At 37.1% G+C, this 26,361-nt stretch overlaps 1 protein-coding gene across 48 annotated transcripts in view; it reads left to right on the top strand.

Annotated features, from left to right (window-relative positions):
- Positions 1–25,100, top strand: part of EYA4 (EYA transcriptional coactivator and phosphatase 4) — a 147,998-nt gene extending 122,898 nt beyond the window's left edge. For 32 of the 48 annotated variants that reach the window (XM_085543618.1, XM_085543614.1, XM_085543612.1 and 29 more), the window contains 7 exons: positions 7,884–7,973; positions 15,463–15,521; positions 15,627–15,787; positions 17,265–17,379; positions 19,159–19,280; positions 21,209–21,309; positions 22,954–25,100. In XM_085543618.1, coding sequence (XP_085399744.1) covers positions 7,884–7,973; positions 15,463–15,521; positions 15,627–15,787; positions 17,265–17,379; positions 19,159–19,280; positions 21,209–21,309; positions 22,954–23,034 — 729 coding nt within the window. In that variant the 3' untranslated portion in view covers positions 23,035–25,100. Of the gene's footprint in view, positions 1–3,800; positions 3,894–7,883; positions 7,974–15,462; positions 15,522–15,626; positions 15,788–17,264; positions 17,380–19,158; positions 19,281–21,068; positions 21,310–22,953 lie in introns of those variants that run through there. The other 16 variants (XM_085543620.1, XM_085543606.1, XM_015858462.3 and 13 more) reach the window with 5 other exon arrangements.
- Positions 25,101–26,361: the final 1,261 nt, after the last annotated feature.

Here is a 26,361-nt window from a genome sequence, read left to right as displayed (position 1 = left end):
GATCCAAAAGGCATTCAGGTCACACAGCAGCAAGCAGAAAAGCAGCAGGAAGAGTGAAGGAGGAAAGAGGTAGAGAGAGGAAGGTATCAGCAACCTGCTGGAGTAGATTTACCCTGCTGAGAGAGCAGTGAGCCCTGATGGCTGCAGAAGGAGCCTGGGGGGAAAACCGGCATGCAGCCATGGGAGTGGGCTGCCCGGGTGGGCAGCATTAAATTAAAACAGTAGGGCGAATGTATGGCAGGGAGGAAAATGGACTGGGATACCAAAGGTTTTCTGGGTGCTGTGCCATTAAAATGTAATTTACATAAAGGTGTTTCTTGAGGACGTATTTATGTCCACACTATGCAAGTAGTGCTTGTTTAAAGAGCCAGAAGAATCTACTTGAGAGAACTCTGTGAGAAAGCGTATATTAGAGAAACACTTTCCACAGCCAACCTCCTAAGCCAACGGGTCAGAAATTTCCAAAGCCAGAATCTGTATATTATAACCACTGGTGGGCTGTGTTCATGACAGGTCCACCATATTTCAAGACAACTGTTTGTGGTTATAAAAAGAAAATGCTAAAGGGAAAGCTCACAGGCCTGGACAAAAAAATTGGGTTTCTGAAATGCTAAGATAAGAATAGTAATTCATGTCTTGTGAAAAATATTCTTGCTTGTAAAAAATATTCAGCTTCATGCTGCCAAATCAGTGAACATTTCAGTACCCTGTCAAAAGCTTCACTTCTGATGCTTTTTTAAACACTGTAACAACTAATTTTCTGTGTACCATTTTTTATTTTTAAGTAGCAAATCAAGAGAGAAACCTAACTGAATGGAAACATTTGTATCACTTGTGAGTGTAGCACTTCAGCCCTTGCAGCAATGCTGCCATTTTTTCTCATCCCCATGTGAATGTTCCCACAGAATGTTTCTGCCTTGTACATATCACATGCTATGCAAGCAAAGCCTGATTGAACTATTACATAGTTTTAAAAATCAGAGCAAAATTTTTAAACTCATAAACACAGGTAACTTTGTAAACTGTTTTAGAGGTAGCTACAGAAGTGTAATTCTTCTTGGTTTCTCACTTTGCTATGAGTGTATTTGGGAATACCCCAGTATGGATGTTTTTTAAGAACTCATCTGCTGTCAGAGGAAATAATTTCAAACATAACATGGGTAGATGTATATGGGATATAAGGTAGAAAAATTTTACAGTGAGAGTGGTGTGGCACTGAACAGATTGCCCAGAGGTGGTGGGTGCTCCATCTTTATATACATTCAAGGCCAGGCTGGAGGGGCTCTGAGCACCCTGATTTATCTGTGTGTGTCCCTGTTAATTACAGGGCAGTTAGACTAGATGACCTTTAAAGGTCCCTTTCAACTCTAAGGATTCTATGATTCTGTGGCTCTAGAATTGACGCTCCATTCATAGTCCTTAGAAAAAGTAATGACGTATTAACATCCAGTAGTACTGACAGCACATAAAATTGGCTTGTATAACCCATGAATAACTCGACAGCAAGTGAAATTAATGTAGTTATACTTCTGAAAACAGCATCAGTGAAGAGCTGTCACAAACTGTGTTCTGATAAGCAACATCCATACAAGCTGGGAAATGTACCCATTTCCAAAGACTGTATAAGAAAGATAGTAGACTTTGTTTGCTTTTTGTTGTGTCTTTTTTTTCCCCTATACTAACTACCTTTAACATATTTATAAAGAGCTTATTAGAAAAATACATTGCAATATATGTGCTGCTGACTGCAACAATAGATGAGGGCAGTAAGAAAGGGAATACAGAGAGAGCCTACCCTGAGTAGGCATTAGCTTTGACATGTCATTGTAGTGTTGTCTAAAGCTGAGATGTATTTGAGCCTAATTGCCTATGAAGTTAGTTGTGGGAGAAGGGAAAGACAGCACAGCTGGACCTCAGTCAGCTCCTGGTGCATGACCCCCCTAGCAGATGTGGCCCTTATCTTTTCTGTGTGTGATTTTAATCTATAAACAAGGTCTTAGTCCACACTGATGTCTGGAGTGTTATGAGAATGGGATTGCTATGAAGATAAATTGTCCATGAACTGTTGTGGAAGTTTTGTGATCACATTGGTCTTTCAGTAAGTGCTTGATGGGCAGTTATTCTTACAGGGTACCATAAAATAAATGCTGATTATTTGTTCTCTTTCTCATTTATTTATTTAATAATTAAAAAAAAAAAAAAAAAGTAGAATGTCATATAGATACACGGGTGTGCATATGTATTGTTTCTATATGTATTTTGTGTAACTTGATCAATTTATCCCAAAAGACAAACCATAAAAAACAAAAAACAAAACAAAACAAAAAAACAAGCAGATTTTCACCTTTCTCTGTATTTATTCTAAATGAAATTAGTTAGTCTTTAATGGAAACATTGCTTTAAAGGGGAATATCGGTTTATACCAAGTGTGCTCACTTTTACTTTCAGACATTGAAATTCTGTATTTAGAACCATTGCAAATACAGAGACAGGCACAGATATTTACCTTCAGTTCTCTGTCATCTATTTCTTGACATGTTAGCTTTCATTCTCATTTTTCAGTAGCTCCTTACCTTTACTCTTGCAGTGAGTGGGCAAAACCAAAATATTCAGAAATGAGTAGTTTAGTCTCCCTGCTCCATGCACTGTCAGAAATGCATGGAGCAGAGAGAAATGCTCCATGCATTTCTGACTGTGCATGGAGTACAATATATGGTGAGGGCTGTCATGCCCTTATAGCTAGAGGGAGAGACCAGAGAGCTGTTGCCTTTTGCCTACATACCAGTAGTGCATAGCATTAGACTTCAGTGAAGGGGGAGAGATTTGTCCAGAAACTGTTCTATGCATCACTTTAAAATATTAAGATACAAAACCTATTCAGAGAACAGTTCTCTGAATTGCTGTTTTCTCCCTGTGGGTATTTCCACCTGACTTCTGGTTATTTTATCAGACTGGTCCTGTGTAATGCCAGGAGAGAGTAAAAAGTACACTCTGTTAGTTTTCAGGGCAACTCTGTTGCTTTCCAGCAGTAAAAAGTAGCTGTCAGTGTTTATCTCATTTGCTCATCTGCTTCGTACTTCATAAAACTGGTACATTTCTATTTTTAATTACTTACTGCAGTAGTAAATCACGAACATTGGCATTTGAGCTGCTATATTATGACTTGTGAGGCTGATGATGGTTTTTGCAGCTGAGCACCAGTTGGCAGATACACTCTTCTACAATGCTGAACTCTTAAGTAAGGATTTGTTGATGTGACAGGACATGTGTTAGATGTCGTCATCTGTTAAAGTTTATGAGGTACATTCTTATTCCCTGTGAACAGCGTGTATTCTTTGTTCTATTATATTCCAGTTATTCTTGCTGACTTAAGGCTGATTAAGCAGGAGATTTTCTTCCTTCAGAGCATGTATATTTAATTCATTTCCCCCAGGTCAAATCAGAGGGCAAGGATGCCCAGATAAATGCCATGACTTAAAAAGTGTGGAAGGCCCCCATGCCCTTGGGAGGGTAAGAATATGACCACCAAGTGCAAATATCAAAACAAAACCACATTTGCTGATCACATTTTGACATTTTGATAGAACTGCTAATGAAATGAAGTTGACAGGGAGGCCACATTTAACACTGTAGGCTTCTCTGGAATGAGCTCAGAAGTTTTTTATTGCTCATTCTCTGCTTGTCAAGGCATTAAATAGAAAAAGGTTGCCACCATTAGTACACATTATGACACTCTCAAATACACTCATAAACATGCTTTAGTGTGTCTATATTAATCATGTATCTCTCATGACTTCCAGTTGTGCTCTCCATTCACTCCCTCATTGTCTGAGACCTCTGAGTCCATTTTCCTACTGTCTTCTGGAGAGCACGGAACAGAAACTCCTTGTGGAGTACGTGAGTCTTCCTTCATCAGAGACCAGATATGAATATTAAGAGATGTATTCTCTTCCTCTTTTACCACCAACATGAAACTCCCCTGGGGATGAGTGTCCCCTGTGGGAGTTTGAGACTTGAACTTAAATCTGAGATTACTATGTAGTTTAAGGAAGAGTCTTTAAGCTAAAAATATCAGTATTTAACTTAAGCATTTCCACTTTTTCCAGAGGTCAATTCTGTTGTAAGTCTGTTCAGGACAGCTATCCCTTGAAAATCTATTCTTATAATTTTACTCATGTTTTGCTTGCTTGCTTGTATTTTTTTATTTTTATTTTTATTATTTTTTTATTTTTTTTGTTAAGGCTTCATGCATACAAATTTCTGTGGAAATGAATCTACCTGACTATTTACCAATTTCCTATCCAAGGCTTTGTGTAAAAGTTTAGTGTTTTTGTATTTTTTCCAACAAGAAACAAAATTTATTTTGAACTTTTTGTGCTAAAACCTGGCCTTCCAACACAATATTAAACAATTTTCTTCTACTAGTGGTCACTGCGTATCTGGGGCTTTATTCAAGCCACTTTTCTCTTGAACAAAACATATAAATATTGGATCTCCCAGAATATTTCTACCTATTCTCCCAGGGGACATTCCAGTGGATGGACCTGTCTAGTAGAGAAGTCCACAGACAGACAGTCTGGCTCCAGTTTAGAGCCTTCATACTAATGTAACTGAAATAATTTGCATTTTGGTATACAGAGGTGCTGTAACTGGTCATTTCCTTTGCATGCTAGTGATACCTGACCAAAATCATGCCTCTGACAGCCAAAAAAATTGTGCTTCTTTATTCTCTAAATCATCTGGGGAAAACTTCCAGGCATGTTTTTTTATTATTATTTCCTCTTTTGTGTGTGCTTGTGCAGAAGCAACATTTTGGCAAAAGTTCAGTCTGCCTTTGATTCAGTTCCTCAATTTGTTGTGCTCAAATCTGCATCAGCTGCACGTTTCTCTCTTTCTTTTCAACTCTTGTTTCTTTGTGCCACTTTGAGTTGAAAGATGTTTAAACAAAGATTGGGATGTTCTTCAAAAACCACAAGACCCTGACGAATTTGCTTCCTCTGTCTGTTTTTATATTTGAAGGAATTGATTTACATGGCAAGAGATGGAAATTGATGCCTAATTCTTGTTAAACATTTGCAGTGAATGTTTGGGCAAATTTATTAATTGAGACTTCAATTCCAATTACTCTTCTCAGCAGAAGCTGTTACAGGGAGATCCCAGACTGATCTCATGCTAAGCTGTAATGGAGTCTCTTAGGTTTATTTTATTTACATACAGTACCTAGCAATATCCTTCACATTCACATGCCTTTTTCAAAACAAATGTAGGAAATCTCATTTTAACTGTAATAAAGTCAGGCATAGTTGGTTGCAAAAATGCTACTAATAAGAAAGTCATGAAATCTATGTTACATTTATGTCGTTCAATTATATTGGGCAAGGCAGGAAATTGTGATACATATTTGGTAGTTTCTGTAAAAATAAATTGGATTATAATGGAATATGTTGTAGCATATTTCCGCATTTCAGTTCACTTCAACCCAGGAAGGGGGAAAAAGAGACTGAGAATCAGAAGTCTAAGATTCCAGTCTTGGAAGAACTCCAGTGAATACCTTAACTCACATAAATAATAATGAATTACCACCTGTGCATAAAGCAATGCACGTGACTTGGTGTTCATAGGATTGAAGTTTAAAAGCATTGCAAAACGTCTTTGTTATATTGTATTTAAGGACAAGAACATAACTTTCTGTGCAGAGAAAAAGTTGTAAGAGAAAGGAGAGAGAAACATATGTTTATATGTGATGACATTTTGATAAAAGCATTATGGCTTGATGAGGAATCTCATGAGTCCATACTATTTTTGTGATTTGTGTTCTAAGTATCTTACATGAGTTTTTGCAAATCTGTTAACGTACATACCTTTATCATCCCATTGGAAAACTGACCTTTATGCTTGCTGCTGCCCTCACCCACATGGCTTTCAAATCTGTAGAATATGATTGTAGTAGACATAGAGGATTAAGTTATGTTACTAGGCACTGCATTTAGTTTTACTTCTGAAAGGTAGTCTAGACCAGTTCAAAGGTCAGCAAAGAAATATTTCCTTTCACTGCCTGAGAATTAGATCTAACTTTGGATCATTACAATTTCTTACATGCTATTCTCCTCTTCAAGTCTGACTTTTTCATGAACAAGGGTCAAAATATGTCTATGTTTCAGATTTTGCCATTAGTTTCTAAGTGCTTCAGGGCAGAAGCCATCTTTTATTCTGTCTTTGTGAAGGCCCAGAGTAACAGACGTCTGATCCTGATTGGAAAGACTTTGATCCTAATACTTACAAATGGCCATTGGAAATTTTGAGTATTGGAGTTTTATTTTTGTCAGATGGGAGTATATGGGTAAAATTTTAGACCTATGTTCTCAAAGCACTTAAGAAAATATTTCTAAAAAACTTACCAGTGATAGTCAATGTAAGCTATTACATTTTATGTTTTGTTTCTTATTTAAATGAGAAATCATATCTGTGGTTTAGAAAAACATTGTTGTATCTTAGGCATACAAAAATTATTTGAACCTGAAAAGTACAGGAGTTAATTAAAGCAGTGGAATAACTAGTTACCAGCTGTCAGCAAGGCATTAAATACTATACTGCATGTGTTCTTATCCTAAAATGTAAGACAATGTAACTTGCATTACCCTCTTTCCAAGCTAACCAAAGTCAGATTAATTACCTTATGTTTGCTGCTCGCTAAAGGCACTCAGAGAAACAGCTATTCCAGATCAAGAAAGTTTAGTATCTTGCTAGTATTGTGTGATTTGATACTATGAAAACTGACTTGCAAGCATGTAGGAATATTTTGAATGAATCCCATCTGAGGGTAGGAATCCTGTATCTCAGAACAAATGAAGGGATGATCTGTAATGTAATCAGACTTGCATATGCTTTCCCACTGCTTTGGACCACCTAAAGAATTGTGCCATGGACTGTAGATGTGCTGAATAACATGTAGAAAAATACTTGCAGGCACTTAGAAAAGTAAATATTGAGAATGGAAAGGGCCAAGCACAGGTTTGTGGATGAATACTGAAGCAGCAGCAAGTATGGGAAAGAACTGATATAGGTGTAAGGATAGGTAAGGCAGTGATGATTTATGTGAAGTGAAATTTAGTTCGGAAAAATGAGAAAGGGTTCAGATGTCAGACTGCCTTTTGTGTTTTTCTAAATCAGAAACATCAAAAATTGAAAAGACCTTGTAAATCACAATTTCCTATCAAAGTGTAGGATAATCGCTTTCAAAGAACTAATTTGGTAGAGACTGCTACCTTTCCTAGTCCAGTTTAGCATGACCTTGATCCAGAAATTGGAAGACAAACGAAGAGATCAGAGGAATTGTGCAATGGGTCAGGTAGCACATGGAGTAATTTGTTCTAGCCTCTGCTCTTGATAGTATGTGGTCTCAAAAAAAGTTAGTTATTGCTCCCTGGCTGTTTTGGTTTCTTTTCTACAAATTGACAGCCAAGATAATTACATATTCTTATAAAAGATTCAGGGATGGAAAATTGTATTATATTCTTATTATAATAAATATCCTTGTTCTTACAGATGTAATTTGTGAAATGTATCTTCCCTGTTTACAGCCTTATTTTTGCAGCTTTCCATAAGACTATTAAAATTTCCTCTTTGTCATAGCATAGCCAGGTTAGAAATGCCTAAGAAGATGATGTTTCAACTCTCCGAACACTCTCACACAGGTTCAGCAAATTCCTCCTCTGGTATTATATTAAAATAGTTAAATGCTGAAAGACTTTTAGAAAAAATAATAAAAATAAATATGTTGCAGTGTTAATTTTTCAAAAGACTTTGTATGCAACAAATTTTGAAGTAACTGTGATATAAGTTAGAGGTATGTAAGTAGCTAATCTGACTTTCTGTTCTTTAAGGATCCACCAATGGCAGTGACCCTTGGACTGCGAATGGAAGAAATGATTTTTAATCTTGCTGATACACATTTATTTTTTAATGATCTAGAGGTAAGAATCAAAGGAATATAAACACTGTTTATATGTATTTGTATATGTTTATATGTACATCACGTGCTAATCACAGAGAGAGTAGCCAGATGGCTGTGAAGTCCTGTGGCAACAGAGTCCTTCCATGAAACTGAGTGAGAGGGGTAATCTGGAAACTGAACCTTCCTTTCTAAGATAGAGCAGTATTTTAAGTGCCCATGGATTTAGCATTGTCTGCTATGACTTCCAGGAGAGGGATCTATGTATCTCCCATTCTTTCTCTTGAAATTCTCTATATTTGCTTTCAGTTGGTGACATCATCTCAACCAAGCAACTTCATTTTTCTCTTTACATTCACAAGTAGCTGTTTGGCTGCATGTCCTGCTTTCTTACTCAGAGTAAGAATATCCTTCATTTACTTCAAAGACTGCAGTATTAGAGAGGTGTGACTATGGTGGATTGGTGGATTTATTCATCAGTGTTGTCTCCAGTGCCATACAAACTGAGAACACAGTCTCAATTTTCTTGTAATCATCAGTTCCAAAACCTTTCTGTTAGAATAGAGAAGCTTCTGGGCAGGCCATCTTCTTCTCTGTTCCCCAAAGAATACTGTGAATTTCAAGCCAAATATTACAGACAGGAATAGCTCATTCTGAAGAATACTGAAGTAGTTTATGGAAAAAAAAAAAAAAAGGAAAAAATCCTATATCCATCTCAATTTCTACATTAACTAACAGAGACATCTTTGTGAACTCTGTTAAAAAGTTTTTTGATTTTTTAGTTTAAAAGCCTGAAAGGGCTCAGCAAATACTTGTAAGTGTTGAAGAGAACACAGAGTTATTTCTAATTTTGTGAGTCCAAAGACTCAAATCACCATAGATATATTTGATATATGTAGATATATATATATATAGATAAATTCATTGCACCTTTGCTTACTTTCCTGGTGATTTCATTTATGCTGCTGTTTTCCTTTCAGAGGCTTAGAGACTTTCAGTAAGCCACACTAATACATGTATTAGTTTGGATTCTTCACTGATTGTCCCATGCACGTGACTGACACTTGCCACCAAGTTTCTAAAAGCCTTACCGATGTATGAGTTTGGTCAATTCAGACATGGCTTCTGCATATCAAATCCTGTTAGATATCAAATATTGTACTCTCTAGCTTGTGGCACTTTTTTGTTTGTATGTTTCTCTTTTACTTATTTCTTTTCCCCTTTCAGATAAAAGGGGAAAATCCAGAAAGAAGTTCCCATCCAACATTTTTTTATCTGTCAGGCTTTCAAATTTTCAGAGTCTAGTGTGTCACATCCTGACAATGTAAAGCCTCCTTCATGCCCATGATTTCTTCCTGAGGTAACCAGGCAACCACACATTCTGTCACAAGATACCCAGGGTGTGCCATTTGGCATCTGCTGAGAAAAGGGGCAGACCTCTAGCTGGGGAGTGTCCACCATGGATCACTTGCTGTTGGAAGCATGCAGATGGACCACCAAAGGGACAACTGCCTGGGGAGCAGGCCCATCTGCAGTGCTTCATAGACATTTCATTTATGTCCAGAAGTCCATGTCTGCTAACATGGTATATGACAGTCTTACAGCTGTGTTTATTTATTTATTTATTTTGTGGAGCAGACAGCAGGTGATAAAGAACTCTCAAATTGAACTGCTGGCTTTTCAGACCTTCCCTTGATCTAAATCAGTTGTTGTCCTACTCAAAGTGGATCCCAGAGTTTCCTCCATGGTCAGATATTTTGCCACTTATGACAAGTGGAAGACTTCGAGATTTAGTGTAAAATACCAGAGAAAGGTCTCTGGTGAGTGAACACAAAATATGAGGATAAACGAGATTTCTCCATTCACTAAGGTATTTGTTTTTTAGTATGTACTTCCTTTGTTCCTTTGTCAGCTGCAGGAGTAGCAAAAGCAAAGGGTACCAGGATGAGGTTCTTTCTCCTGCCTTGCAGATCTCATTTATTCTCAGCAATTTTCATGTCAAGAAACAGATCTACTTCACCTTATACCTGTGCTGTACTTCTTTCCAACAACAGACACATTAGAAAGTAAAACCCTGGATATTCCTTCACTAGTCGGTGTTTTATTGCAGTCTAAGTGAGTCATCACTTGACAATGCAAGTGCATTTGGTGAATGTTCACTTTCTGGTGCCCTGTACTGGGGATAGATTCCAAATCAATTTTTCAAAGCATTGCTTAAATTTCTCCTTAGCAGACCTTTGCCCCTGCATGTTCAGATTTCATGTGGCACCCAATGAACTTTAAGCCATTCAGTAGTATGTGCCCAGATTTCTTCAAACTTGTTCTGAGTTCATGGATGAGATCAGCAAAAATGAGCTTTCACCTCTTTACATACTTCAGTCTTGCTTATGGCCATTGAAGCTTCATTCTATTCTCTATTTATTTTCTTTATAGTTCTCAGGTTCTGCTGCCACAGGTGACTTTCAAATCTGGATCATCACACTGTGTGTATTCTTCATAGGGTGTTCTTAATACCGTGTGCTAAACTTCTTACTTCAGCTCTTTTCAGAGCTTGAACAGTATACAGAGAGTGTTCAATTTTAGATATAACAAAGAATACTCCTTATGGACTCTTCTTGAGAATCTAATAATTCAATGAATTTGATTGGATTAAAACAAATTTCCATGAGCAATTAATTCTTTTTGAGCTAAGAATTCAGCTTTGTTTCAAAACCAATTTCATTATAAGATCACTAAAACTCCAAGCTTCTTTTTCTGATATGAGCCATGCGCATGGATTCTCTTTAACAAATAAGATACAAAAATGACTTTGTACTTTTAAGCATGGTATCATGTGCCAGTGTATATAGAGATATCCTTTAATATGTAGATGAACAGATATGTCTATTAGATATGTTTACAGAACACATGGCCATTTATAAGCACTAAATATTGCAGTGTATCTGAAAGATGTCTGAGTGATGAATTCTGAGCATTCCTCAGTTCTGTCTTTCTCTCTCCCTCCCTCTTTCTGTCTTCCTCTCCCTATCCTCTCCTAGATAATGGGGTGGTAGTCTACGGTGTTGGTGTTGATCTGATGATGGTCATGGCTACCAAGGCACAAGATCCTTAGTTCTTACTGGGGAAGTGCAATAGGCCTTTTTTTCAGTAGACAGATTACTTATACTTTTTCCATCTCCCTTTTCTAGTGCTGAGCCATCAGGTCTCACACTAACTGTCTTGCATTCATCTTCATTGTCCTGGATAGACTGGATCGATGGGCAGAGGTTAACTGTATGAGTTTCAATAGGGCCAAGTGTCAGGTCATGCATTTTGGTTATAACAACCCCAGGCAACCCAACAGGCCTGGGGAGGAGTGGCTGGAAAACTGCCTGATGGAAAGGGACCTTGGTGTACTGATGGACAGTCGGCTGAATATGAGCCAGTAGTGTGTCCAGGTGGCCAAGAAGGCCAATGACATCCTGGCTTGTATCAGGAATGGTGTGGTGAGCAGGACTAGGGAAGTAATCCTGTCCCTGTACTGGGTACTGGTGAGGCTTCACCTTGAGTACTGAGTTCAGTTTTGGACACCTCAGTACAGAAAGGCAGGTCCAAAGAAGAGAAACAAGGCTTGTGAAGGGCTTGGAGAATATGTCCTACAAGGAGAAACTGAAGGAACCAGGACTGTTTAGTCTAGGGAAGAGGAGGCTGAGGGGAGACCTTATTGCTCTCTTCAAATACCTGAAAGATTCTTAGAGCAAAGCGGGGTTGGTCTCTTCTCACTGGTGACAGGACAAGGGGAAATGGCCTCAAGTTATGCCAGGATAAGTTTAGGTTGGATATCAGGAAACACTTCTTTACAGAAAGAGTTGTGATGTGTTTAAAAACTATTGGATATGGTGATCTGGGACATGATTTAGCAGAGGGTTGTTAGAGTTAGGGTAGTATGGTTGGGTCATGGTTGGACTTGATGATCTTTAAGGTTTTTTCCAACCTGAGCAATTATATGATTCTATTCCATAAGCCACATATTGCTGGACATGATAACTGTGATGTACTAATGAACAGATTCCTTTAGCATCGACTCCAGTCATTTCTCAGTATGACCTAAGCTCTCCTTTTTTGCCTTTCTTTCTTGGTTACTAGCATTGCATACCAAGCTTTAGTAATAACAATCAAGTAATTGAAACTTATCACACACAAAAATAAAGTTTTCCTTCCTCTATGCAAATGTGTCTCATTACAATGACTGCTGATGCAGAAATTCCAATCTGTTGAGACATTCCCTGCTGACCCAGTAACCCGTGTCCTGATCAGCCAAGCTGTAGTTTTATTTCAGCCTAGGCTGTTCTCCAGCTATTTCATTCTCAGTGTATAAATTTTAGTTAGCTTGAGAAATATCACTTGAGAGGGCAATTGGTATTTTGCCATGAAAATAGGAGTCTCGTGCTCTGGAAAGTTCATGTGCCTAAACAATGTTCAGAGCTGGGACTAAGCTCAGTAACAGTATCCAGACTAAAACATTCATTTCTCAGGCAGGTAAGGAATAAATGGAAGTCCCCATCTTTATCTCAGTATTAATTTTATGGCAGCTTTTAGAAATGTTGGTATAATTACGTTTCCATTTGTATGGTAATCCCACAATATTTTAAATAAGATTTTGTGAGCTTTTTTTCCCCATTAGAAACGGAAATGAAGTAGAAAAGAAATTAGATACAAGAAAGTCTCAACATTTAAGAGTAAGGTCAAGCTAGTTATAATGGAGAATGAAGTGTATACATAGAAAGGGAGGGGCTTCTGTATAGCCTCAAAGACCATATTGCTTAATATATACATAACTCCTTAACATTTTTGTATTCAGTTCAGTGAGTCTGAATGTTTCTGCTGAGTAATGAAATTGCTGTTCATTACAGGAAGATCTCTTTATGATTCTTGGTTGATTCTGAACTCTCCAATTTTTATTTTCTAAGCATTGACTGCACTCAGATATAATTTAAATTGGCATTGCTTCAAGCAAAAGCCCATTACATGTAGATTCCTTACCTGTACAGTTAGTATTAGGAAATAAACTATATCTTTCTTAGTTTTGACTTTGCACAGACAGTAAGCCACTGTGGCTTCAGTATAGGAAATACTGTAGATGCTGCATAAAGCATTTTACTGTAACATATAAATTGACAGAGAACACTTCCTTTCTCCTTTCTACTGTTTGGTCCATTCTACAAGCAAGTAAGATCTAGTATTGAGTTTTTTGAATTACTTGGGAAGAGTATAAAACTATCTCCAATTTGCTTGCCTGTTTTTGTGGGGTTCTTTTTTTTTTGTTTTTTGTTTTTTCCCCATACTGGAGAAGGGAATTGGCAAAATGTAAGCATATTATTTGAAGTATACAAGAAGACAAAATAAAATGATGCAAAGAGTGAGAGACACGTGAGTTTGCTTTTGGTCAGGAAACAAGTATTGCCAGACTGCTGAGGAGTTGAGCAATAGATCTGAGAGGAGAAGAGGAAAAGGAAGAAGGAGGAAGCTGTGGAATGCTGTTAAATTCAGTCCTTTTATGTGGCTGGAAACTTAGCAACCTTACTGCAGGAGCAATCATCAAGCAATGAGAAAACTACATGTACCCCTATTCTGTTGCTGGAGCAATAATATAATTGTGAGATGAAAAATAAGAGCAAACAGCTGAGCCTTTGCCACCCACTTATATTAGACATAATAATTAAATTGTCTGCAGAACAGTTATCTGGCATTTTCAAGGCTGGAACAATAGATCTGAATGAGTTAACAAAACCCAAATGGCTCAGACAGCCCTTGTTATCCATGAAGACATGTTTGTGCCCTCCATTTAATTTGTACATGTTCAAGTAAATCCACAGGACTGATTTTTAAACTTTTCAGTTTGTGTTGTGCTTTGACCAGTTCCAGTGAAAAGCGGTTAGGAAGCCAGATACTGCTCAGATATTGCAAAATATTGAGTAAGATATATATATTTTTCTGCACTGGGACTTTTTGTCTGACTTTTGAACTCCTTTCCTACACTGAGAGGAGTCTAGTTGCATTTTTACTTGAGTATAAATAATAAATAGGGATAAAGAAACAATTCTTTTATTTCAGCTGCCACTTCTCATTTTCTTTCTCTTTTCATCTGTTATTTACATCCAAAAGCACCTTCTTTAAAATATTCTACAGATTAAGATAATCTCTGCAAACAGAGCCAACAAATTTTATTTCTCCAGTGGGGAGAAGAATGATTCATCCATTTATCTTCCCTGAATGCAGGTCCTTCATGCTTGTCTTAATGGACTAAGTCAGATGAGCAGAATTTGGCTACTCATTCTTTTAGTCTTGATACTAAAATAATTCCTGGATTCTGTTCATTTATTTTATATACAGTTTGCTGTTTTGAAATAATAACTTCACGTGGATAAAATCCTATCAAAGTTTTCATTCAGTTCAAAGCAAACAAAACCTTGGACAGAAATGGTAATTTGCCAAAATCGTGCTCCCTGAATACATTCTGGGAGCACATAGTGCACACAATTGGAAATCACCTCTCTGCTCAGATTTATCTTTCATCTGGATAGCTTAGCACTAATACTCCACTGAGACTTGAAAATCAGAACTGCGTCCTCCTGCTTTTCACAGGAGGTTTGAGTTAAGGTTGCATGTTGGCAATATTATTTGAAGTAGATAAATCTGATGACTCTATTAGGAGCATAAAACTGCATTTTGAAAGTTCAGCCATATTTTGTCTTAGTGGCGAGACAAAATTATCTGAAACCCTTAACTGGGGAACCACTTTTAAAAATGATCCCTGAACTCTTTCATGAATAAATTTAGTATCATATCAGCAATAGCTATTTAAAATATGTTTTAAGATTTATACACAGAAAAGTCTACAGGCACTGAATTTCTGTTGTATCTTTTGGGGAAGGCTGTTAATTGTAGCAACTTCAGAAAACACTAATACCCATTGCATAAGTACTTATTTATTTGAGTTTCCCCTACGTTTACCTGTCTTTCTGCTGTAACTGTTGTGCAGAAGAGATACCAAATTATACAAACAGGTTGGAAGTGAGTTCAGCTTTACAGGTACCTCAGTTTCCTGGAGTTATTTTTATCTCTCTGAAACCAGGAAATAGAGAATTTCTCCAGGTCTGCTTTGATTATCTCTGGTTTCTTAGCCAAAGACACGTAGGTAAATCAAGACAGGAATCTGATAAGCATTCAGACTCCTAAAGACTTGAGAGAAACCGCATGCCTTATAAAGGCTCATTGGCTTATGGAGAACAGGGAAATACAAAGCACTTTTCTAAAGACCTATTTAAACTGATTTAGCCATTGTAGGAGTTGAAAGAAACTTAGGATGGTATGAAGCTGTAAGTGTACACACGCTGCCATCTTCTGGTAGAATTAGTGGCCTGCAGCAATCATTTCTTCAGCATCTGCACTGAGCATGTATATGTTGAGCATGGGCTTCTTTAAAGTAATTCATCATTTGATGGTTTTTTTGTGGTTTTTTTTTTCAACAGGAATGTGATCAAGTTCACATAGATGATGTTTCTTCTGATGATAATGGACAAGACCTAAGGTAAGATAGAGCATTTGCTTCAATTTTTTTCTACAAAGATTAAATAAATTGAGCATTTACAGGAATACATTGTATTTATTTTTACTGTATTTTGGGTGTTTGCAGTACCTACAGTTTTGCAACTGATGGCTTCCATGCAGCTGCAAGTAGTGCAAACCTTTGTCTGCCAACAGGTGTAAGAGGAGGGGTTGACTGGATGAGGAAGCTGGCTTTCCGTTACAGAAGAGTAAAAGAGTTGTATAATACTTACAAGAACAACATAGGAGGTGAGTTTAATTGTGAAAAACGATTTAGAATGCTGATAAGGTTCATCCATGTTTCAGGGAACTCCTGACAAGTCAAAGTGCCTTGCAAGCCACAGACTGAAATGGAAGTAATGTGACTAGACCTTGGGCTATTAAAAGTTCCTTACTGTAAGGACAGATCAATGTTGTGCCATTGTGCAGGAGAACCAGAGCCAGGGCAGGCTTCTGTTTAACTTGCAGAGAGCCCACTTTTCTCCTTCAGACCTAGCTCAAATATACCTCCTCCTGACTTACTGATTAAGACCCTTATTTTACTTCAAATAAGCTGTTATTCTAGAACAGAGGTTTTGTAATTCCCACTGCACAGATTAGTTCTGAGTGGCACTCTTTTCCATCCTACATTTTCAAGATCTGGTTGGTAACAACACGCTGCTTAATTCTGTGCTCTGCACCTGCTATTTTATTTTTTTTTTCCATTAGTAGATGCAAGAAACCTCTAGCGGTGCCATATGACTTGCTCTTTTTGTTATCTTGCTCACACAGTTAATTGTGTTAGCAAGAAATCCCAGCCTCATCTGGGACAAGAGCTTTCCTGTTCCTGCTTTCATTCATGGACTGTCTCATGTCACTGGCAGAAGAGTTTTAGGAAACCACAACAGCAGAACTGCAAGAATCTGTCCTGGAGCGTCTCATGTAACTTGCAGAAGCAGGCAGCCCTATTCTGAGGAGTCTCTCAAGAAGAGACTGTGAAAACAGGGAAAACTTAGAAAATCTTCAAATGTTTCTAAAGCTACAGTTGAGAATGAGACAAGGCAAACCCAAACAGGAAGGAGTCCCAGTGAACACTCTCCCACTATAGAGCATGGACTCTTTCAATTCAGATAAAATTCATTTTAGAAGAAATTTAAACATACCTTCAATAAAATCACATCAGTGATCTTTTAGCATTTCTTGCAGTCGCTCACAAAGGGATAACAGTACTACCAGACTATATATTTTTAGGCTGTTTTGTTTCAGATTTTTGAAGACAGTCATCACCATTTCTGAAAGAGAAGAGGTGTTTTAATGTCACCAAGCCTGCTTCCCTGCTCTTCTAGTACCATATCTAAATGTAAAACTGCTTGGTTCTAAAGAAGTCAGGTCTCAATATTCATGAAGCTTGCTGTTTGTTTTTTTTGTTGTTTTTTTTTTTTTTAAATCTGACTATTGACACTTTAAAGATTGTTAAGATGTTTTAAAGGACCGTGTAAGGTATAAGCTCATCAGATGTACAGATATTTCAGTGCTGGAAATGCTGTAAATGAAACTAACTACTGACCAAATGGAACTAACTGCTGAATGTATATTGGGGGGGGGGGGGGGAGGGGAAGAAAGGGAAAAAAAAGACATTTTTTCATGTTCTGGTGAATTTTAAAATTGAAACAGTAATTGCAAATCTGTATGTTCCAGTTAATACAGAATTTAATTATATTTCTTTTCTTCCTTTTTTTCATAAAAGGACTCCTGGGTCCTGCAAAAAGAGATGCATGGTTGCAATTAAGAGCAGAGATTGAAGCTCTAACAGACTCCTGGCTAACAAATGCACTTAAATCCTTATCAATTATCAGCACAAGGTATGTACTGAGTCTTTTTTTTCTTCTTTTTCTTTTTTCATTCTGGATATTTAGTGGCTATTTTGTGAGATTTGAAATAAGTTTGAGTATACCAGTAGTTTTATAGAACAGTACGGGTGTAATACAACTTTTGAATAGGACATAGGAAAATTTCCGTGGCCATTTCCACACTGAGTAGTAGGAAAAGGTTTTTTATAATGAAATGTATGATCCTATGAACATTGAATATGCATTTTGGAATTGTGATCCAGGCTTTAAGCTACTTATCCTGTGGGCAGCAGCCTCTGAAGTCCAAGTCTGTCTATTCTGGACATCAGTGTTAGCGCCTATTCACACTGGTGGATAGTACTCCATAAATCCCAAAAGAGAAAAGCATTTTTCTTCTGTCCTTCCAAACAGAGTTGTATGATTAAACATAAATCTAAGTTTTCAGAAGAATGAATATCTATGTTTGATACTAGGACTCAGATAAGAACCTGTGGTCCCAGTCACAAGACGTAATTGTTCATCTGAAATAACAGAGCTGAGAAAACTGCAGCTTCTTAGTCACCTATTTAATAAGTATTTCATTGGAAATCCTCAAAAGCATGGCTTTCAACTATAAAGAAGCCATCTTGCCTTCTAAACACATCTAAGGGTAAAAAAAAATGGTGTCAAACAAGAAATAACAAACTTGGAAAGATGTGCAAAATAATTTTGAAAGTAGATGCTTTGGCAACATGCCTTTCTCTTAGTTATTGTTTAAATTTTTTCACATTGCCGTAAGCACCTCATGAGAAAAAAGAATAAGTAAAGCAGTTGTTTTAGTCATTGTGTTAAGTGTGTTTAGCTCTGTGTTTCTTTTCAAATCTTTAGTCTTCAGAAAGACATTGTATAATGTCGATCAGTTGAGCGTTGCAGGATGAATGTGATAAACTGTTGTCACTGGCTCAAGACTGCTAAATAACAGTCATTTATCTTGTCATCAAATAACTGTACAACTATAAATCTCCAGAAGATATGCCCATGAGGCAGTTAAACTTCACCTACATGTTAATGACAAGAAACTGAGATACATTAAGACAGAAATAATAGCCTATGGTCTGCTTGGGGCTCACAGAAGGACAAAAAAATCACAACCAGTTGCTCTCAGTTCTGTGACCAAACACGTTCCAGCCTGTCAGTGCCTGAAATGTCCTGGCTTTTAGTTTTCTTGTTGTGTAAAAGCTAAGCTCAGCTTCTCCATTCAAGCTTTCAACCTTTCCATTCAGTGCTATCTTATTAACGTGATTATGATTGTCTCTCCCTCTTCTCAGAAAAAAAAACTTACTCGTGAAACATGAAGAAAGTGATGTCAGTGTGCAGAAATGTATACTGGCCACTTATTTCCCCTCAAGACAGGAGAAACAAATGATGTTTTTGCTTTCTCCTAACACTTTAATTTGGCTGGTAGCTACTGCCAAGTAATCCCCAGCAGGAAAATGAGGCTTTGAAGGCACTGGGGTGTCTAACTTCAGAGGTAGTGATCGTATATGTACGCTTCAGTGGACTCATCTTCAAGGACTTGGTTTTCATAAATCAGCCAGAAATACTTCCTATAAATCATGCCTATATACATTTCAAAGGATTCTGCCAAAAAGTTTATGTATATTTTTCTGGAAGTGATGGTGCTGAGTAGCACTGCTGTGTGAGTGAAAGTGTTGAGAAACCTTGAATATGCTCTCCACAGCTGGTTCATCTCATCAGCATTTGGGTAAAGGTTTTAAAACATTCAAACTTAAACTATTTCTCTCGTTTTAGGAGTAACTGTGTAAATGTGTTGGTAACAACAACCCAGCTTATCCCAGCACTTGCAAAAGTCTTGCTATACAGTTTAGGAGGAGCTTTTCCTATTGAAAATATTTACAGTGCAACCAAAATAGGTAAGAAAATTATTCTTTCGTTCATTCTAACTACTTTTCATTATTAATAGTTGCTTGCCAGTGATGGATGAGTTCGAAACCACTTTCCTAACACATAGATTGTTAAAAGTTAGACATTGCACATGTTCAGAGTTGTTTACGTCAATAATAATATCCCTAATTCAACTTCTTTTCAGATATGCCTAATACTAGAAAGGTTACAGTACTGATTAAAAACCTCAGAAACTTCTAGGTAAAATACAGAGAACATAAAATTTGCAGAGAAAAATGAAGAAAAGTGTTTAATTTTAATCCAAACAGAAATTTTGTTAGAATAGTCTCTGCTCTGATCTTCAGCTCAACACAAGTTAGACCACAGCTTCACAAGCTTTTTTTTGGGATCACAGCATATTACTGGGCATAATGAAAAGGCCAGGCTGGGTGGGGCTTTGAACAACCTGATCTAGTTGGAGGTGTCCCTGCCTATCGCAGGGGTCCTGTAACTAGATGATCTTAAAGGTCCCTTCCAAACCAAACCATTCTACAATTCTATGATAACCAGTGCCCACAGAAGCTGTTCTGATGGATGCCTTGATTCCCTATTCTGCTACTGAGTACCTTGAAGGGGCTTGTATACAGTTTAGAGCGCCATATATTTGGGAATCACATCCAAAATTGTCTGTGCCAGAATTTCCTTGCAGGAACAGTGTCTGCTGTCTCATCCCTGTTGAGAACACAGCATTCTCTCTTGGGTACAGGACCTACTTTTCATTTCAGTGACCTCTGCTTTGTGTTGAGCACAGGACTAAAATTTTAGCTGTTGCTTGCACACACTGAAATCTGATCCTCATTGAACAATTAAAACACACAATGCTTTTCATAATCATAAGCCTCTTTCTACTGGACCATCTGAACAAAAGCAAGAGAAGAGCACTAAGAATCAGAGAGTTAGAAATCAGGAGCTTATGAGAAGAGTCTGGAAATCCTGGAGTGGGGAGAGACATAATGAGAAACCTCAGATAAAAAGCTGTTACAAAAAGAAAATAACCTTTTTCTGCATTAATGGGAGGTATGACAATAAATGATGGTTAAATTGCAATGGGGCATGTGTAGGCTGCATATAAAAAGATACTTCCTAAGGGAAAAGTTAATTAAATATGGAGATTGCCTGTGGAAACAGTGAAATCATTTTATCTGGACAGTTCATGGATCAATAACACAAGCATTTGCTGGTAAATTGAAGATGCATTACGGTGGGAAGATGGGTAGGTGACTTTGCTTGGCTCTTCTAAATCCTTTTTATTGTTACTGGCTTACCCTGCTCATTTCCACATTCCTCAAGAAGAGCCAAATATTTCATGGAAGTTCTCCCAGGAACCTGTTGTCTAGTTTTATTTTTGGTGTCCATTGTTTTCTAAACACATTTTCCATTGCTACATGGCTTACTTTTGCTGTGGTTTTTTTCAGTTTTAGAACTGAAATTGCTTCAGTCCTTGAAAAATTATTACTACGATAATAGGGAAACATTTAATTTTAATTTTCCTTTCACTAACCTGTTTCTGCAGTGTTTCTGATTCCTTCATTCTAGTGGCTTTCCTGTAACTCTTAAGAAAGAGGTTTAGTTTGACCCAAATCAGCTTAGTGTCACTAACACTGTTAATTGTTTCTCAGCATTTTTAGCTCCAAATCTCAAGGCTGGGGACTATAAAAACAAGTAGTAGTAGCAATGTCTTAGCGCTGCTGTAAACCTTTGTAGAGCATCATGGTAACTTGCTTGATAGCTTGAACAAGTAGTGCATTGTTTTTCAGGCAAAGAGAGCTGTTTTGAGCGTATAGTGTCCAGATTTGGCACTAACATAACTTATGTTGTGATTGGAGATGGCCGAGATGAGGAGCATGCAGCTAATCAGGTAACTTCACTCTGAACTCTTATCTCATTTATCTTCCAGGAAAAGAAAGTTGCTTTGAACGAATAATGCAAAGGTTTGGCAGAAAAGTAGTATATGTTGTAATTGGGGATGGTGTAGAAGAAGAACAGGCAGCAAAAAAGGTAACCTGTCTCCTGGAATGTTGGTGTGATACATAGCTACTAATGCAAGCCTTTCTGTTTGCATTTCTGTCAGTATTGTACAATGGCAGAATGACAAATCATTTCAGTCTACAGACACAAGGCCATAAGAGCATGATGACATCAGCACTTAAAGTAAAATGAACCATTTGGATTCTAGCATTGGCTTTATTTCAGTTTGGAAAGGAAAAAGCAAAATCATTAAAAAAGGAACAATAACAACAACAAAAAAAGATTGGGGCAAAAATGTCAAGCAAATAACAGATAAACAAAGGTTACATCATGTGTTTGACATTAAATTTGGGTGGTCATTCTCTTTAAACAGTGAAACCAGGTGGGTTTGAAAAGAAGAGTAATGGAGAATGTGAAAAGCCTTTAAAAGGATTGTGCAGATTTTTTACTAACATAAAGATCTGTAGTTGGCTGGAACATACAAAATGAATATATAGTTTGATTCAAGAAAGAAGCATCTGCAAACAGAATAAGAAAACAACCTACAGACTGCGCACCAAATCTGTTTCTATAAAAAAAAAAATAAAAATAATAATTGTTTATTTAGAAGTATTGTTTCTTCCTCTGATTAATTCACATCTAAACTTGATAAGATACATTTTCAGTGTTCAGAAGGAGATCAAATTAGTAATTATTTGAACCATGCTTTATATTATAGACCCTCAAACTGTGCGGAAACAGATATTTCTTTTTTTGCCTTTGCACATCTGCACAAATTGTATAAATGTCTTTGTGCTAGAAGTAGTGAAATTAAGTGTCATTAAAGTGTTAAGTTTTTAGAGTGTAGGTGGAATGGAAACAAAAAGAAATTAACTGAAATGCTTATTCCAAATGGTTCCTTAATATAGGTAGAGTTCTGGTGATGGGTCTTTTGTAGATTGTGCTAAACAGTGGTGGTTGGACTGTGTACTTTATGGTTTGGCATGCTTTTTTTTCTAAATGTTGGCTATATTGCATGAATAGATAACAGAATTCAGAGGAATGGTTGAATATAGCACAATACAAATAGATCTGAACAGAATGTGAAAGTATGACTTCAATTCTACTCTGATCGGTTGCTGAAGGAGAACAGTGCATAAATCTGCAACTCTCAGATACACCTATGCTTTCTGCAACACATTATCTTCTTTTAATACAGAAATGTGTTATTTTCTCCTCAAAAGATATTTCTTTTCCTCCTAGAAGGACAAAACCATAATTCAACTCTGTTTCAAAGTGTGTGTGGAGCCACATTTTATGAAAGTCTTAAAACCTTTCAAATGAGCTTTCAGTCCCTAGCAAAGTATAACAAGTGGAACAAAAGTAGATTTCCTGTTAATGCTCCTTTGTATGGGTTTCCATGATAGCAAGAAAGCAAATAGCCCTCACTAAATACTGGGCTCTTTACAAAGATGCTATTAAGAAAGGCTAATTTTTTTTTAACCTTCAGGTGAACTATTGAGCTCAGATCTATTTTGGCCTGATTTTTGTCAGTACTTTACTAGCAAAAATCATTCCAGAAGCACAGTGGTGTAAACTCCATGGTGGTAACCTGACTAGACTCATGCATCAGATACCGCCCTCTGTCATAGCGTTCATTGTTCCTGACCTTTTTCCCCCCTCTGACAAACACAGCACAACATGCCTTTCTGGAGGATATCCAGTCATTCGGACCTCTTGGCTCTCCATCAAGCACTGGAACTAGAGTATTTGTAACTGTGTTCTAAAGTTGGCGATCCTTTTTTTTTATATATATATATATATTTCAAGTACACTGAATTTTTATGTGTGATTCAATGCCTCTGGCTTTTCACATATGAATTGTCTTAAGAAGGGAAGAAATACTTGGAATTAAAAATTCCAAATTGAAGAATTCAGATTGCTGAATTGAGTTAAAACATTAGTGCTACGTAAGGAAGCTCTATGGTCTTATATATGCAACGTTTTTAAATGGATTAAAACTGTGGAGGTTGCTGGTACGCACCGAATGAGCCCTGACAGGAGTAAACAAAGGACTCGAACTGGCGAAGCACCAACACGCGTTTTCCAACCGACAAGGTGGTGTTCAACAACATTCCTCAAAATGGGATATATTCTCAGCACTGAGGTTTGAACCAGACTTTAGCCTACCTAACCCAGAAAATCTGAATTGGAATGCACTCAGACTGTATAATGACAATTCTGTCTAGACCTGTAATTTGTGTAAATTATTGATGAAAATAACTTACTGTGACTTTATTAGCAGCTGATTTTGGAAGTGGATGCAATTTTTCTTTCTTTTTGGGGGGACGGGGAGGGCGAGGGTTATAATATTGTCTCTTTTATAAGTTTGGCGAACAGAATGTGCATAATAATGTGTTGTGCCTTAAGGAGAAGACTGTGTTTGTGTGTTGTAATGTAACTTTGGTTAAAAACTATGTAGATAAACAAAACAAACAAACAAAAAAAAAGCTTTTGTGATAATTTTTGACATGACCAAATTTGAAATTCAGAGAAAACAAAGAGAAGGGCTGCACCAAAGCATTTAAGTATTTGTTGCAGTAAGAAAATAATAATAATAATAAAGTCTGTGTTTTTATTTAGATTCTCAATAATTCCACTGACTACGGAAAGTTGAGAGTATGTTGGGAGGTTGATAGTGGGGACCGCTACCTTGAAAGCTAAAAAAAGAAGAGTTTAACACCTTCAGCATTGATTCTCAGTTCTCTGATGAGAGAACTAGAAGCTATTTTCATGAATTACTTAGTTCACTGAAAGTCATGCAGTGAGTGCATTTGCTGTGTTTGAAGGAACAGACTCCCAGCCAGTTCATAAAGTATCTGGAGTGCACCGATGGCATTACTGGAAGGTGAAAATATTCTATTAAGCACAGATGGAGGATAAAACTTAGGTTCTTTAGAAATAAGAGAATTCTAAAGAATGTCTTTCTGGTCAGATGCACAAATTATGCTACATTCAGTATATTTAGGATCAACACTGGCAGCTGGAATTGCTGGCAAGATGGCATTGGCCCACTCAGGAGTACAGTTCATTTTGGTAAATATTTTGGCATATTTTGGTAGCTTTTCCATCCAGATCCACATACAGGTGTCTTCTGTTTTGAGTCAACATGTCTTTCTTCACCTACTTTTGATTACAAAAGATTAATATACAGGAGCAACCCTAAGGGTCTTTGAATTCAGATATTTCAACTGCATATCAGGCATCTGAGGAGAGGATAAGGAGGGGATTTTGATGAAAAAATACTGAGAAATATGTTACCCTTAGTCATGTATATTAATAATTTTGGTCCAGATGGTGATAATTACCTCGCAAGTACTGAACATACTGTCTTTCAGCTCTGGAAAATGAGCAAGGTCTGCTTTCAACACAAGTGCCCCAGTGTCCCACTTGCAGCTTGAGCACTCTGAAGCAAGCGCGGTGGCTCATCTCTCATTGCAGAAGATGGAAACTGCTTTGTTGATTTTTATTACTCTGAGGTTGTCTGTGCTCTGACTGTGTGAAGAAGTGGGAACAAGAGATGTTAAATATAAACTCCAGTGATGCTTACAGAAGCACAGTAGTCAGCACGGAGCTGAATTTCTTCCACCCCTGTTTTGAAGCCAGTGTATGCTCAGTTGCCAGGTAGTAAGCAAATTTCATCTCTGTTGATATATTACATGAAAGTTATTTGATAGGTGAATGCCACTAGAATAATCAAGGCAAAACTCCTTTGTAACTTCATGAAAATGGAATTTCTTTGTGCTTTGGAATTGGGTATACAAGTCACCACAAAAGAAAAAGAATTTTTTGTTATTGCTGGAAAGCATGAAGCCATGAGAATAACTGCGTGTAAAGTCACTATGCACCAGCTACTCGGGTGATAGATACGTGTATCCAACAAGTAAAAATGATGCACATCTTATTTATATTTACAGAATTTGCCTGCTCCCATTTGCTTAGAAGTACATTTTCATGAGACCCATGGTGCCAGTTTTGTATAGTCTTCAAGTGGGAAAAAAAAGGTTTCTACTGAAACAGGAAAAAAAGGTTGAACAAAGCCCTTCTCAACTTCCAGCACCAAAACATTGCATGAGAATGTCAACATAAAAGTTTTTATTTAAAAAAAAAAAAGAAAAAAAAAATGGTATGGTGAAGTAGCTTTTTTTTTTCCTTTTTTCCTTTCTTTCTTTATTTCTTTCTTTTTGTTAAACAAGTGATAGCATCATTTAAATGCATGAAGCAATTTTGTTTCTCTTTTTTCTTTAGCTTTTCAGTGTTCTTTACCAAATCAGATGTTTGAACAAACAATAGCCCAGCAACAACCATCAGTTCTTAAGGTTTGCAGTGGAGTTGTTCTTAACTCTCTGGCAAGTCTGACTCAGTTAATATACTGGACATCCAGAGAGGAGGTGGAGGCAAAAGGAGGAAAATTTTGCAGAACACAATAAAGTTCTGATTTTAACTGGAATTCTGTGTCCTAAGTCAGCAAAAGTTAAGTTGATTATAAAAATAATCCACCCAAAACAAAATGCACACACAAAATAAAAGAACCAACCCCCCAAAAAAACAAAAAATCTCATAAAGATTTATCTCAAAAACCTTCACAATCCTAAAACTCTACAGTAAAATTGCAGAGCACAAATACTGTCTTGCTAAGCAAAAATTGTTACATATCTTCAAACAAGATTATATTGTACCTGCCTGTCTTGTAGAAACAAATGACTGTAATAATTTTACCTGCATGAACAACAGAGAGGAGAAAATGACCAAGGCAGAGATGCTGTCAAGACAGACTGTTCCAGATGGGATTATGCTGAAAGCTGGTCATTTTGACATTGAGTGCATTTTAATTCAACACTGTATTAATCAAAAACTGCCTTCCCTTCAGCCTCTCCTGAGCAATCAAGATTGAGCACACTGTCACATTTGCAAGAATTTTGTGCAAATGACATGTAGAATATAATGCCTTTTGCTGATACTCTAAGCAGTTTTCAGTCAGTACAGAACTTGAAAGTTCATTAGGAATTTGAATACTCAGCTTGCAGAATACATAGTGTGATT

This window comes from Coturnix japonica, chromosome 3 (assembly GCF_054131305.1).
Source record: "Coturnix japonica strain WE chromosome 3, WE-NBRP24, whole genome shotgun sequence".
Classification (NCBI taxonomy): Eukaryota; Metazoa; Chordata; class Aves; order Galliformes; family Phasianidae; genus Coturnix; species Coturnix japonica.
Note: the sequence above shows the minus strand (reverse complement) of the source record. Positions and strands in the feature narration are given on the sequence as shown.